The 13,874-nt window shown below is 42.8% G+C and overlaps 1 protein-coding gene across 1 annotated transcript in view; it reads left to right on the plus strand.

Annotated features, from left to right (window-relative positions):
* LOC132835864 (zinc finger SWIM domain-containing protein 4-like) overlaps positions 1-13,874 on the plus strand; it is a 97,039-nt gene that overhangs the window by 58,930 nt on the left and 24,235 nt on the right. The window contains exons 4-6 of the mRNA XM_060854961.1: positions 45-193; positions 1,110-1,260; positions 11,554-11,739. Coding sequence (XP_060710944.1) covers positions 45-193; positions 1,110-1,260; positions 11,554-11,739 — 486 coding nt within the window. The remainder of the gene's footprint in view (positions 1-44; positions 194-1,109; positions 1,261-11,553; positions 11,740-13,874) is intronic.

Raw genomic sequence — 13,874 nt, forward strand, 5'->3', positions numbered from 1 at the left:
TATACCTTGCTTAGTTTGAAAATGCTTTCCACATTGCATTGCAGGTGCTCCTGACCCTACAGCAGGTGCAAGTATCGATGCTGAGAACTGCTGGCATCTGGATGAAGAGCAGGTACAGGAGCAAGTGAAAGTGCTGCTGTCAATCAGTGGATACTACGGAGCTAGTAAGCAGCTGCACTCCATGTTTGCCAAGGTGAGCACCCATAGTGAGTTCAACCAGTTAAAATTCCACGATTGTGGATGGTTCATATCTGCTGCCTCTGCTTTCAGTAATATCCCTTTGTCATTCTTCAGTGTTTCTGAAAACAGTAGCTTTGTCAAAATAAATCTGTTTCTTGCTGGACTGTCACTTGTTTTTTTTGACAGATGTTACTTCGTTAAGTCTGTGGTATGCACTTGGTCATTTGCTTTCCTAGACCTTTTAGCTTCAGTTGAGTAGTTTCCCTCCAGACAATATTTCAGTAGTGGAAATAGTAATGTATGAGAAATTGTTGAGAGCAGGAGAATTGAAAGGCGAGTTTTGGAGTTGCGTTTTGAATACAATTGGCTGTAAGTAGATGTGTGGCTTATTATACTTCTACTGACATCACCACGTCCACTCCAAGCAATTTTGAGAACAAGGGGAGAAGCCATTCTCTGGTACAGTTCCACATACACAGATCGCCTTTGGTCTCTGGCCACTTTGAGCCTTTTTTTTTTAGTATCACTGACGATAGACAGTGAATGACAGGCTGTCCGCCTGATGCAATCCTTGCGAATTATCCAAAAACACACTGTTAGAAATTGCTGGAAGGAGGATACCACCCCCAACCTCCATCCAGAGAGACTTCTAACCCTTCACTGCTGAGGCTAATTGTAACACCCCCACTCTGCTGATGAGATCAGCTAATTTAACCAATTGGAGAAGCAAACTGGGACCCTTTCCCCAGCTCCAACACTAGTCAGATTGAGGTGCCGCGTGCGCATCTAATTCACCCCATGGCAATGTATTATTTTAATGGCAATTGGTTAATTGTCTCTGCTTATTATTGGGGTTATGGTGGAATATATTTTTGTAGCCTAGCTCTTAAGTTTATGCAGTTTCAGCAATTTCTTTCCTTGCATGACAGGTGCGGGAGATGCTCAGGATGTGGGATTCCAATGGGGCTCGTATGCTGACTCTAATGACGGAACAGTTTATGGAAGACCCACGGCTCTCTCTCTGGAGACAACAGGGGACAGGAATGACTGATAAATGTCGGGAGCTGTGGGATGAGTTAGGTAACGGCTGCTATTTATGCCTCACGTTAAACCTGCTTCGGTAGTCAGCCCATTTTACTTAGTAACTTGAGTTGGCCCCACAAGCCTCACTTTGTTCGTTTTTGGCTCCGGTTCACTTTATTATTGATGTTCGTACCTGAACGCTTCTATTTTTGAGTTGACTGAGCTCAGCTGGAATTTGGGTGTAATGTTCGTGCGGTTTTTAAAATTGCAGCCTTCGTTCAGGAAGGTTTTTCCTTTTTCCTTTTTGGCTCATCCTGTTTAGTGTGTAGGACGAACATGCATCAACTCGCAAATGAAACCAGCAAATTTTGGGACTGCTCAAGCAGGTCCGACAGCATCTGTAGACAGAGACTGAGTTCTGGGGAGAATCTGAATATGGGCAAGTTCACGTGGCTGATTGTGAATGGGGGAAGTTGTTTCTGCCTCTGCCTTGTGGCTTTGACTAACACAGAGCAAAGGTTGGCAGCATGTGTCTGGAGCAGGTTTGCCAGTTTAATGGTTAATCAGGCTGTGGAGGCCTCGCAAGATTTGGTCTACTTCATGGGCTATGCTGCACTACGTTGCGTGAATTGGGTGAGAATGGTTTCAGGGAGCGGGTATGGATTGGCACAGCAGGTGTGGAAATGCAAAGTTGCATGTTTGCCATTTGAGACCTCTCCCCTTCCCAAACTTAAGCCACTCCAGTAAGTCTCCATCAATGTTTCAGATTGGCTTTTCATGGGACTGATTTGCACCATGTCATCTTTATGCTCCCAGTTGATTCCTTTTAGAGTTATGAAGGTATACAGCATGGAAATAGGCCCTCTGAACCAACCTGTCCATGCCACCCAGCTTTCCTTATCTGAATTGGTCCCATTTGCCTGTGTTCGCCCCATATCTGTCTCAACCGTTTCTATCCATTTTCCATACGATCAGAAGGAAATGTTTGTGCCTCTCTAATGTAGTATCGCAGCTCGTAAGGTTCCTTTGATAGCATCTTTCAAATTCTCAACCTCTTCCACCTCGAAGGACAAAGGCAGCAGATGCATGGGCACACCACCTGCAAGTACCCCTTCCAGCTCCACCCGATCTAGTATTGGAGCGACACTGCTGTTCCTGCACTGATCGATCCAAAAACTGTAGTTCCCTGCCTTACAGCACTGGAGGTGTACCAGCACCCCAAGAGTTGCAGCGGTTCAAGAAGTTCGCTCACCATCTCTTCGAGGGTTATTAGCAAATGCTGGCATAGCCGGTCATACCCATAGTCCATGAATGAATAAAAAAATTTTTAAATCTGTGGAATTTTTATTTATTGGCTAGTATCTGATATAATCTATAATTTAAAGGAAACGTAGCACACTATACATTTTTGCTTCATGGTCAGTGATTATGGGTGTCCTCATTGTATTGTGTGGCCCAGAATTCTATGCTTCTCTAAAAGAAGCATGGCTTTTTTTAATGTTGACCTGAATAGTTAATATTTTCCATTAGAGGCCACTTGTAACAATGCCCCATTTATTTGTTTGTTAGCACAGACCTTGAGTACTGCTGTGAAAGCAAAGACCGCTTGTTGAAGGTTTTTGTCTTGCATTCATTAGAATGTAAAACGAAAACGAAAAGTGCATGATGCTGAATGAGAGGATTTGCTGATTAGTAAATGTGCTGCTGTGGTGTGTACAATCAGTCATCATTAAATGATGCAATTGAATATCTGGTGTTTGGACAAGAATTTCATAGGGTGGCATCTGGACGAAGCACCATGAAATAGGAGCAGGAGAAGACCCAGTGAACCTGTTCTGCTTTACCTTTAAGGTCATGGTGCATCTGATTGTGGTTTTAACACTTTTTTTCTCCTGCCTGTGTCCCATACTCCTTTGATCAAAAATGTATCTAATGCCAGCCTTGAATGCATTCAGTGATTAAGCTTCCACTGCTCTCTTGGATGGAGCATTCAGAAGACAAAGCAACTCTATGAAAACAAATTTCTCCTCCAAGTCTTATGTGGGAGATGCCTTAATTTGAAAGCACGCCTGCTTGTTCTAGGTTCCCCCATGAGACGAAGCCTCTTCCGAGTATCTAATCTGTCAACTCCCCCCCCCCCCCCCCATCTTGGATTTCAACAAGATCACCTTTTATTCTTCTTAACTCCAATTAATATAACTCCACTTTTCCTCATATGATAACCCCTTCATCCCTAGTACCAACCGTGTGAACCTTCTCTGAACTGCTTCCAATGCAAAATGTATCTCTCCTTAAGAAAGATCAAAACTACTTACAGTACTCCATGTGCAGTTCCATCTATGTCCTGCATGGCTGTGGAGGACCTCTTCAATATTTCATTCCCCTTCCAATAAAGACCAACACACTACTTCCTTCCTAATTAATTCTCGACCCACATCCTCAATTTTTGTGGCGAATGTATATAGGCATCCAGATTCACCAAGTGCAGCCTTCTGAGTTAAATAATGTTCTTTTCTGTTCTTCAACTGCCAGAGTTGACAACCTCACATTTTCACGCTTCATGCTCAATCTGCCATTTGTTTTTCCACTCTCCTAACTTATCTATATCCTTTTTCAGACTGTTTGTTTCCTCCTCATGATATCATCAAATTTGACAGTGTTACATTATTCCTTCATTGAAGGTGACCAAACAGGTGGATGAGGGTAAAGCAGTTGATGTGGTGTATATGGATTTCAGTAAGACGTTTGAAAAGGGTCCCTGTGGTAGGCTATTACACAAGATGTGGAGGCATGGGACTAAGGGTGATTTAGTGGTTTGGATCATAAATTGGCTAGCTGAAAGAAGGTGGTGGTTGATGGGAAATATTTATCCTGGAGTTCAGTTATATTGGGGTACCGCAATGATCTGTTTTGAGTCCACTGTTGTTTGTCATTTTTATTAATGACCTGGATGAGGGCATAGAAGGATGGGTTAGTAAATTTGTGGATGAAGGCTAAGGTCAGTAGAGTTGTGGATAGTGCTGAAGGATGTTGTAGGTTTCAGAGGTACATAAATAAGCTGCAGAGCTGGGCTGAGAGATGGCAAATGGAGTTGAAGGCAGAAAAGTGAGGTGATTCACTTTGGAAGGAGTAACAGGAATACAGAGTATTGGGCTAATGCTAAGATTCTTGGTAGTGTAGATGAGCAGTACTTGGTGTCCATGTGCATAGATCCCTGAATGTTGCCACCCAGATTTATGGGGTTGTTAAGAAAGTGTATGGTGTGTTAGCTTTTCTTGGTAGAGGGATTGAGTTTCAGAGCCATGAGGTCATGCTGCAGCTGCACAAAACTCAGGTGCAGCTGCACTTGCAGTATTGCATGCAGTTCTGATCACCACATTATAGGAAGGATGTGGAAGCTTTGGGAAGGGTTCAGAGGAGATTTACTAGAATGTTGCCTGGTACGGAGGGAAGGTCTTACGAGGAAAGGCTGAGCGACTTGAGGCTGTTTTCATTGGAGAGGAGAAGGTTGCGAGGTGACTTAATTGAGACACACAAGATAATCAGAGGGTTAGATAGGGTGGACAGTGAGAGCCTTTTTCCTCGGATGATGGCTAGCATGAGGGGGCATAGCTTTAAATTGAGGGGTAACAGATATAGGGCAGATGTTAGAGGTAAGTTCTTTACTCAGAATAGTAGGGGCATGGAATGCACTGCTGACAACAGTAGTACACTCGCCAACTTTTAGGGTGCTTAAATGGTCGTTGGATAGGCATATGAGTGGGAATGAAGTAGTGTAGGTTAGATGGGCTTCACAGGACGGCGCAACATTGAGGGCCGAAGGGCCTGCACTGCACTGTAATGTTCTCTGTTCTAAGTCACAAATGATGTAAATTCTAAATATTTGTGGCTCTAGTTGTGATCACTGCAACATTTCTAATTAGTTTGCCAACTTGCAAGTGATTGTTTCTCTCTGTTTTTTCCTCTTCTCCATCCATGCTAAGATATCATGGGCACCACTGTGAGCTCTTGTGAAATAAACTATTTTTTAATGTAGGACTTTATCGAATGCCTTTTGGAAATTCAATTTCACTGCAACCTCAAGTTTCCCCATTACCCTGCTTATCACCGCCTCAAAGAACTCTATTTATTTGTCAGACACTTTGCTTTTTTAAAAGCAATGTTGAAACTGCCTCATTTTATGGTTTTCTGAACGTTTTGTTATTATCATCGCCATGGATTGTAGCATTTTCCCTTTGACGCAGATTTTAGATGATCTGACCTATAGTTTCCTGCTTTCTGCACCCCTAACCCACTTGAATAATGTTATTTTTGTGGTTTTCAGATCTGCATGAATGTTTTCAGCATGTAGGGAATTTTGAAAAGAATCATTATTTCCGAAGCCTCTGCTTTCTTCACCTTAGCATGCAGGCTGTCGAATGTAGGGGATCAATATTGAACATATTGGATGACACTCACACATTGAAGATGTTGATAATTGTAAGAAGTTCAGAACAAAGTTCCGATTGCCTAGATTGTGGAGTCACTAACTGCAGAGGCAGAGTCTTTATTTGTCAGAGATTAATTTCTGAACAGCAGTAAAGGGTATAGAGTATGAGTAACGGTTGGAGATGATCATTTGTACAGACGTTTTGGGCCAAATGCTTCGTTTGTTTTTGCAATAGGGTTCTTTGATATTCTTTTAGTATTCACAAGCAGAGTAGGTCTGCTTTGTTTACACGCTAAGCTCCCTCTGCATTGCACCAAGAACGTGGCGAAATACCAACCCTTGAAAGAGCATTTGTTGTACCAGTGTGAGATTTTCCACTCCCAGCAGAGCAACTTTGTCATTTTGATCAGCTTCCATGGAGTGCCATTTTGTGTCACATGTATACTACACGCCATTTTTATCAATGATGTTGCTTGATTATCATTTCATGTGGGCAGCCAGTAGAGTCAACTCCTCCGATAAAGTCAGTTGTCATGGTTGGAGTTGTGAATGGGTGTATGGCATCGATATTCTTCATTTTGCAAACCTTTCCAGCCGCATAATATGAAAGCTATAGATTATTGGGTTCTACCCTGTTAAGACCAACTGTGTGCGTGCAAGTTTAGCTCACTGTTTCAACAGGTTGCTTTTAAAATTAGATCCTCTTAACTTTCCAAGAAACCTTTAGCCCAGCCAGTTTTGAATCTGCAACAATAGTCATTTTGATGGTCACCTGATGAACGGAGTTGATCTATCTTTCATTTTTTTTCTATATTTCTAATCAAAGCTGCGAGGGGATCAGACCAATCATACCTTTTTGAGCTGTCAGGTAACGTGTGAAATAAACTAGTTCCTCTCTGATATACATCTGAGCTCTGCGCACACTGGTGTGTGGACTGATTCGCTGTTGGTACAACTTGACTGAGGTTATTAACGTACAAACAAGGAACAAGAGGAGGTCACTTTCCCTTTTAAGTCTCTTGCACTTTTCAGTAAATTTATGGCTGATTGACTTTAACTTCCACCTTACATTCCAGCATACCCTACTAAGCTTTCATCCCTTCTGTGATCAAGAATCTCTATCTCTGCCTTTTTAAAACCAAATTAAGATGCTGCATCAACTGTCTTTTGGGGAATGGAATTCAAAAGGCACTCTACCCTCAAATGTTTTCTTATCTGTATCTTAATTGGGTGACTGTGTCTCTCTACACAGAAGTGGGCGGCATGCTGGCACAGTGGTTAGCACTGCTGCCTCGCAGCGCCAGAGACCCGGGTTCAATTCCCGCCTCAGGCGACTGACTGTGTGGAGTGTGCACGTTCTCCCCGTGTCTGAGTGGGTTTCCTCCGGGTGCTCCGGTTTCCTCCCACAGTCCAAAGATGTGTGGGTCAGGTGAATTGGCCATGCTAAATTGCCCGTAGTGTTAGGTAAGGAGTAAATGTACGGGTATGGGTGGGTTGCGTTTGGTGGGTCGGTGTGGACTTGTTGGACCGAAGGGCCTGTTTCCACACTGTAAATAATCTAATCTAAGTTTTAAACCGACTCCTAGTTGTAGATCCTCTAGATAAGAAGGAACAGTGGCTCAGTGGTTAGCACTGCTGTTCCACAGCGCCAGAGGCCCAGGTTCAATTCTAGCCTTGGGTGACTGTCTGTGTGGAGTTTGCACATTCTCCCTGTGTCTGCATGGGTTTCCTCCCATAGACCAAAGATGTGTAGGTTAGGTGGTTTGACTTTGCTAAATTGTCCCTAGATATGCAGAGATGTGTCGGCTAGGTGGGTTCGCCCTGGGAAATGCATGAGTGCTAGGATACTGGGTCTGGGTGGGATGCTGTTCAGGAGGCAGTGTGTACCTGATGAGCCGAATGGCCTGCTTCCACACTGTCGCTATTCTATTCTATGAATAGCCATTCTCCAACTTTCAGGTCAAGTCCCCTCAGGATCTTTTCTGTTTTCAATTAAATTGACTCTGACTGTGATTAACTCAAGGGTACAGGCCTAGTCTGTCTAGTCATTCTTCCATAAAACACCTGCTCATTCCAGGTGTTAGTCTAGCAAGCCTTCTCTGAACTGTTTCCACTGAACTGAACATCCTTTTGTAGGTATGGTGATAAGTACTGTACAGTATCCCAGATGTGGTCTGTCCAATGTCCTGTATAACTGAAACATAATCTCCCTACTGTTGCATTGAGTATAAGAGCTGGCAGGTCATGTTAAAATTGTACACGAAGTTGGTTCGACTGGTGTGTACAGTTCTGGTCACCGCATTACCAAAAGGATGTGGGCGCTTTGGAGAGGGTGCAGAGAAGGTTTACGAGGATGTTGCCTGGTATGGAAGTTGCTAGCTATGAAGAGAGAGTTTGAGTAGGTTAGGATTGTTTTCATTAGAAAAAAGGAGATTGAGGGAGGACCTGATCGAAGTCGACAAAATCATGAAGGGTATGCACAGGGTAGGTAGAGATAAGCTTTTTCCCAGGGTGAAGGATTCAATAACGAGAGGTCACGCTTTCAAGGTGAAGGGTGAAAAGTTTACAGGGAATACACGCGGCAAGTACTTCCCACAGTGGGTGATAGGTGCCTGGAACTCATTGCCAGCAGAGGTGGTAGAGACAAGCATGGTAGATTCATTTAAGATGTGACTGGGGAACAGAGGGATATGAATACTTAGGAATTGGGCGACAGGTTTAGATAGTGGATTTGGATCAGCTCAGGTTTGGAGGGCCAAAGGGCCTGATCCTAGGCTATAAATTTTCTTTGTTCTTTGTTCTTTCATTCATTCCGTTCCTCCCTCAATGAAACAGAACGTTCCATTAGATTTCATGATTATTTGCTGTACCTGCACGCTAATCATCTGGTTTCCTGCACTAAGTCACCTAGATGTCCCTGCATCTCTGAGCTCTGCAACCTTTCACAATTTAGATTTTTAAAATTCATTTTGCCAGAGTGCTTTATTTTACATTTGCCCTTACTATTTGCCTGATCTTTGCCCACTTGCTTTATCTATTTCTTTTTAGGCTCCTAATGCTGTCATCACAACTTACTTAACTGCCATGCCTTCGGTCCCATCAAGTCATGATATAATTTGAGGAGTTGAGGCCACAGCACTGCCCCATGTGATGCACACTCACGATATACCACCAGCTTGAAAAATGTTTCCTCATTCTTATTCTCAGCTGCCTGTTCACCAGCCTGTCGTCTTCTATCTCTCCCAGTATTATCCTCTATATTAAGAGCCTTTATTTTCCGTAATTGAAAAGTGGAGTACTTTAAATCCCCGGAAAATATAGTTCTGTTGGAGGTTTAATTTACTTTAACTTATACTATCGCTTGGCTGATTTGACCGCTATGTATTTTTGGTTGCAGTGATGAAGACTTGACACAAAGCAGATTTGAGGTGAACACACAGTTTTTGCCCTCAAATGGCTCAGATTAATTGAAAGCATTGAATCCCAAATTCTTATAGGCCATTGCATCTCAAGTGGCTGGAGTGAGCCTGTACTGTAATTATCCTCATTACTCCAGAGTTTGGAGGGAGTGGGAAACATTTAGCTCACATTCCCACTGCCAGTGGTCAGTCTAATGATTCTCTGTTGGAGGTGTGGGTGCGCAGAAGTTGATTGCAAATTTGATCCAGTTTGACTCACCTCCTTACTGTGCTCAAACAGACAGCCACTTTGAAAACGGTATCGGAGAAACGCCAAGGGCTTGGTGATGTGGGAGAGGAGATCTAAAAATCAGTAGACACTTTGTGTAAAGCTCTCCAGCTGTATTTTTAGATTCGTAGTGCAAAGACCCATTAAACGTTTTGGATCACTTCGTTTTGCTTGTCATTGAGAGGATTTATTTACCCATTGACTTGCACCTGTTTCTTTTTCAAATGTCTGCTGGCATTTGCATTGTATCAGGGAAGTGGGTCAAAGTATACAGTAGTCATTAGGGGATGCATCTGTACTGTCGTACCTTAAATGCCCATGGCTCTTCATGCTCCATATCAAAATGTCTGGCTTCTGCTTGCCAACTCTGCCCTGAGAACGCAGGGCAAATGGGGGGAAAAAAGGCTTTCTGCCTGTCTAGTTTTAATTTCTCCATTCTGGAACATACATTTTTGTTAGTGAAAGAGTTGTTTTGAAACTGCAGCCCGTTTGAATTCCTTTTTGACCTGGCACATGATGTGCTTCGCATACTTGCTGAGAAATTCTTTCTCCTCTGTTCTGCTTTGCTCAAGTTAAACGGCCATCGCCTGTCTTTACAGTGATTAGGCCATTGGATATAGGAGGAGTCAAAGTAATTCTTTCTGTGATAGATGCACCAACCAAACTTTTAAAAAAGCATGTGACACATTCTCACAAAATCTCCTGTGGTGATAAATGTTTTGTGTATGAATGTGTTGGTGGCACACTTTGAAGCATCATTCCTGTAAAAGGCATTTGTTGAAGCATTTGGGAAGATTCACGGGATTATCAGTGTAAAGGGAAAATGACCATGTATGAGTAGAGCGCTGTTTGACTTTTTATTTGTTAATGTTGCTTTGGAAAATGCGCCAGTTGATGATGACTGACCATTTACTGCCAAGCTGTATTTAAATTTTAAACGAGGCAATTTGCCTGTGAACCAATTCACTGGGAATTTGGAGCCGAGATGGTGTTCAGAAAGGTCAGCAGTATGTTTCCATGGCGCAACTTTGTTTTACAAATGGCCTTGTCTGTAAGGTAAAGAGTAAGGTCACCGTTCAGTGGGCTTTATGTAACCACATCTGAACTTAGTTTAAATCAATTCTGAGGATGATGCAGGTTATGAAGTCACTGTTCATGCATTCATAAGATCTGTCCGTTCTGGTGTTTATTTTAATGCAGACCGCATGAAACCACCTTGTGGCAGGGGGATGTAGTTTCATATTCAGGCAACTTGTACTGGAATTGATGAGGGAATTGAGCACCTTGTTTCGCCCTGGTCTGAGTTGAAGTTGAATGATGGGATGATTGACATTTTGTGTCCCCGAGAAATGAATGGTTTCCCATCACGTAACATTGTGCAAGTGGTGTCCATGAATTGACCCGATACTTTCCCTTTTGGAAGGGTGTTGAGGTGTTATTGGAAAGGGGAGTTTAAGCAGCAATGCAGAAGGAGAGTGTAAATACTGGAAACGCAAACCGCAAATGCTGGAGCTACTTAACAAGTCATGTATACAAAGAGAGTGAAACAAAGTTGAAGTTTCCCAGTGATGGCCTTTGATCAAAACTGGGAGATAAAGATCAAAACTAACTTTGATTTCATACCAACGATCTGAGTTAATACAGAAACCCAACTTAAAAATAACACTGGTACAACGTGCTCAGTTTTTAAAGCTAATTTAGTTTCCAGATATTACGGGAAAGTAAATGTTAGTGAGTCAGATTATTACTGTAGCATAATTAAAATATCTGGCTGCAGTATTCTCAAATTGCCAATCCTATGAAATGTGTGTTTCGGACAAGTGATGTTAGGAAGGTAACTTTGACGCCATGTACCAGTCATGCAGCAAGTGCTAGTTGCACAATATGCCACCTCATAAGTACAAAACTCTTGACGTGTCTAAGACCTGACTTTTTTTGTCACTCTTCCAAAGTGCATGTCATGTGAAAGTGTATTTGTGGTTACTAATTTCCAGCCTAGTTGTTGCTTCGAATTCTCTGTGATGTCACAAACAGCTGAGGGCACCAGCCGGCTAAGTTTTTTTAAAAAAAAGAGGCCACAGACCACCACTTTCTCCCCCCCCCCCCCCCCCCCCCCCCAAAAAAAAGGCATGTCTGCTGTACCCACCCCATTGATTATATAAAAACACCGGAATGGCTTGGATTTATTTTTGGTCACAATTTCCTTTAATCGCCAGTTTCTTCCTTTCCCTCAGGTGCTCTCTGGGTGTGTGTGGTACTAAACCCTCACTGTAAGCAGGAGGAGAAAGCTGGCTGGCTCGAGCTACTCAGGAAGTGGAACAACATGGATGTCTGCCCGCAAGAAGATGGTAACTATGGCAACCACATCAACGAAACCCCTAGTATCACTGGTATACAACACAACTCAAATCGAAACCAAGGTATTTAGCTTGTTGTTCTGTTGGAACTTTCCAAAAACACAACTACAGCAGCAAATATACTTGTCACAGTTTCCTATCCTGTCATGCTTGTAACCTTGTGAAGTGGAAAGAGTAGTGTTTCAGTATTATGAATGACAAATGTTTTCAAGATAATGCCGCCACCACCTTTCCCTTTTGTATGGTGCTTACCCAAACATTTCTTTTTGTAGGGTGTTGTGGAAGGGATTGTGAAAGCTGTGTTCCTGGTCTTTAAGTTATGGCCATGCTGCAGGGGACAGACAATAAATATCTCTCCATGCCCTCACCCAGTGATCATTCTTGTTGCTAAGCAACTTATTTGAATGGAAGTGGGGGGAATGTGCTCTTGCACCTGAACTGAATGACCCCACATCTTTCCTAAGAGAGGTTTGGGTAATCCATGAAGAACAAGAGCCGTGTCTCCTGCCACGTCCCACTTTATCACAGCCCGGAATGTCCTTACCTTTATTTTCTGGATTGATTTGTTGGTCTGTTTGCTAATTGGAGACGATACATCAGTACTGAAGGTGAGGTAAAGTACTGTCCTCAATGGAGTCACCCTTTCTTTCAACCCCAGGTCTCCAATCTGTTCGTATTTTACACAAAATGCAGATTGAGATTGTGTGAAGTGCTCAAAGCAAGCTTTTACAGGGTGGTCACTCAAGGTGGTTCCATCTTATTGGCTTCTCTGCAATCAAATAACCTTTCCTCACTTGGCATCTTTTTATTGACATAATAATGGGAACCTACTAAATTGGAACTAGAGTTTACATACCAAACTCTTACTGTATACCAAACTTATTTGAGAGGGACTGGTCTCGTTTCCACTAGTTGATGGTTTATTCTTCAGCTGTTGGCTATGAGTGAAGCTAATGGGAGACTGGGGTGCATTTGTAATGATTTGAACTGCTAAGTTAAAGCACCTGAAGTCAAACATGCAGTGGGGCTCCTCAAATACGACCTGCCGTATTTGACTGACCAGACACATCTGCATTATAAAGAGATTGCAGTCGTGACCCAGAATGATTTTATAGTTGGTTACGTTTTCTGAATAAGGCCTCAATTATTGAAGAATCGAGAGGTTGTTGTGCTACCCGACATGAGATGAAGGGTAGAGATGGCATTTAAGCTAAAGAAAAACTGTCCCTGAGATGGTGAATGTGAGTGCCAAATTCATAAGCCTCTCAAGATTGATTTCCCTGTAGAATACTGCAGCTGTGGGAACAGGCTTCAAGAGGATTGATCTGGGGCCAGCTGACCCCTTTCAAAGGCAACTGGATCTGGGACTGATTTTGAGGCAGTCGGAGAAAGAACTTAGTGGCCCTTTTTATCGGGGGAGAGGGGGTAGCGGTAAGGAGTGGTGTACATAGATAGAAATGACCCTTTTTCTAACTCTGGATTTTATGTTTTGAACAGTTAAGTATTCAGTCTGCTTAGAATGAGGTCACGTAATCTTCTTGTGTGTTTTCTTTGGAAGCTTGTTTGGATGCCTGTGTTTCTTGGAGCTGGGTATATTGGCATTACGTTTTACATTGCAAAATCCATTGCATCGAAAAAGTTTTCTCTCCAGTCAGCTGTGGTCTCTGTGTTTAAATATGATTTGTAGTTCAAAAAATGTTTGAACTTTGCTGCAATTTGCTCTTATTTGTGATTCAAACTGCAAAGTGATTTGATGCAATGGTTGAGATTGCTAAATACAATAAAAATGCAGTTAGTTCTGCTCTGTCGAAACTAACTTGATTGATACATTGTGGAAATGCTTTCAGTGAAGACGAGTTTGAGAGTTGACAGTACTTCTGCTGACAACCTGGGGCACTGGAAGGACTGTCAAGGACAAGTCTGTACAGGCCATCTCCCTGAAAGCTGCAAAACTGGCATGTGGAGGTTCCCCGAGAGCTCTGCTCACATGACCACAGCAAACTGGAACTTTTCAACTCCAGCAGCTGCCCTGTCTAAAAGGGACCGGCAATAGGGACCAAGAGCACCTTTTCTTAGTGCAAGAAGAAACTAGTTAAGGGCCAGGATCAGTAATAATTGCACTTGTATGAATCATGCTGGGGGGGGGCGGGGGGCATTCCATTCAGCAGCAACGTGTTTCTGATTGGGGGGCAGGAATT

The sequence above is a fragment of the Hemiscyllium ocellatum genome, chromosome 45, assembly GCF_020745735.1.
Source record: "Hemiscyllium ocellatum isolate sHemOce1 chromosome 45, sHemOce1.pat.X.cur, whole genome shotgun sequence".
Taxonomy (NCBI): Eukaryota; Metazoa; Chordata; class Chondrichthyes; order Orectolobiformes; family Hemiscylliidae; genus Hemiscyllium; species Hemiscyllium ocellatum.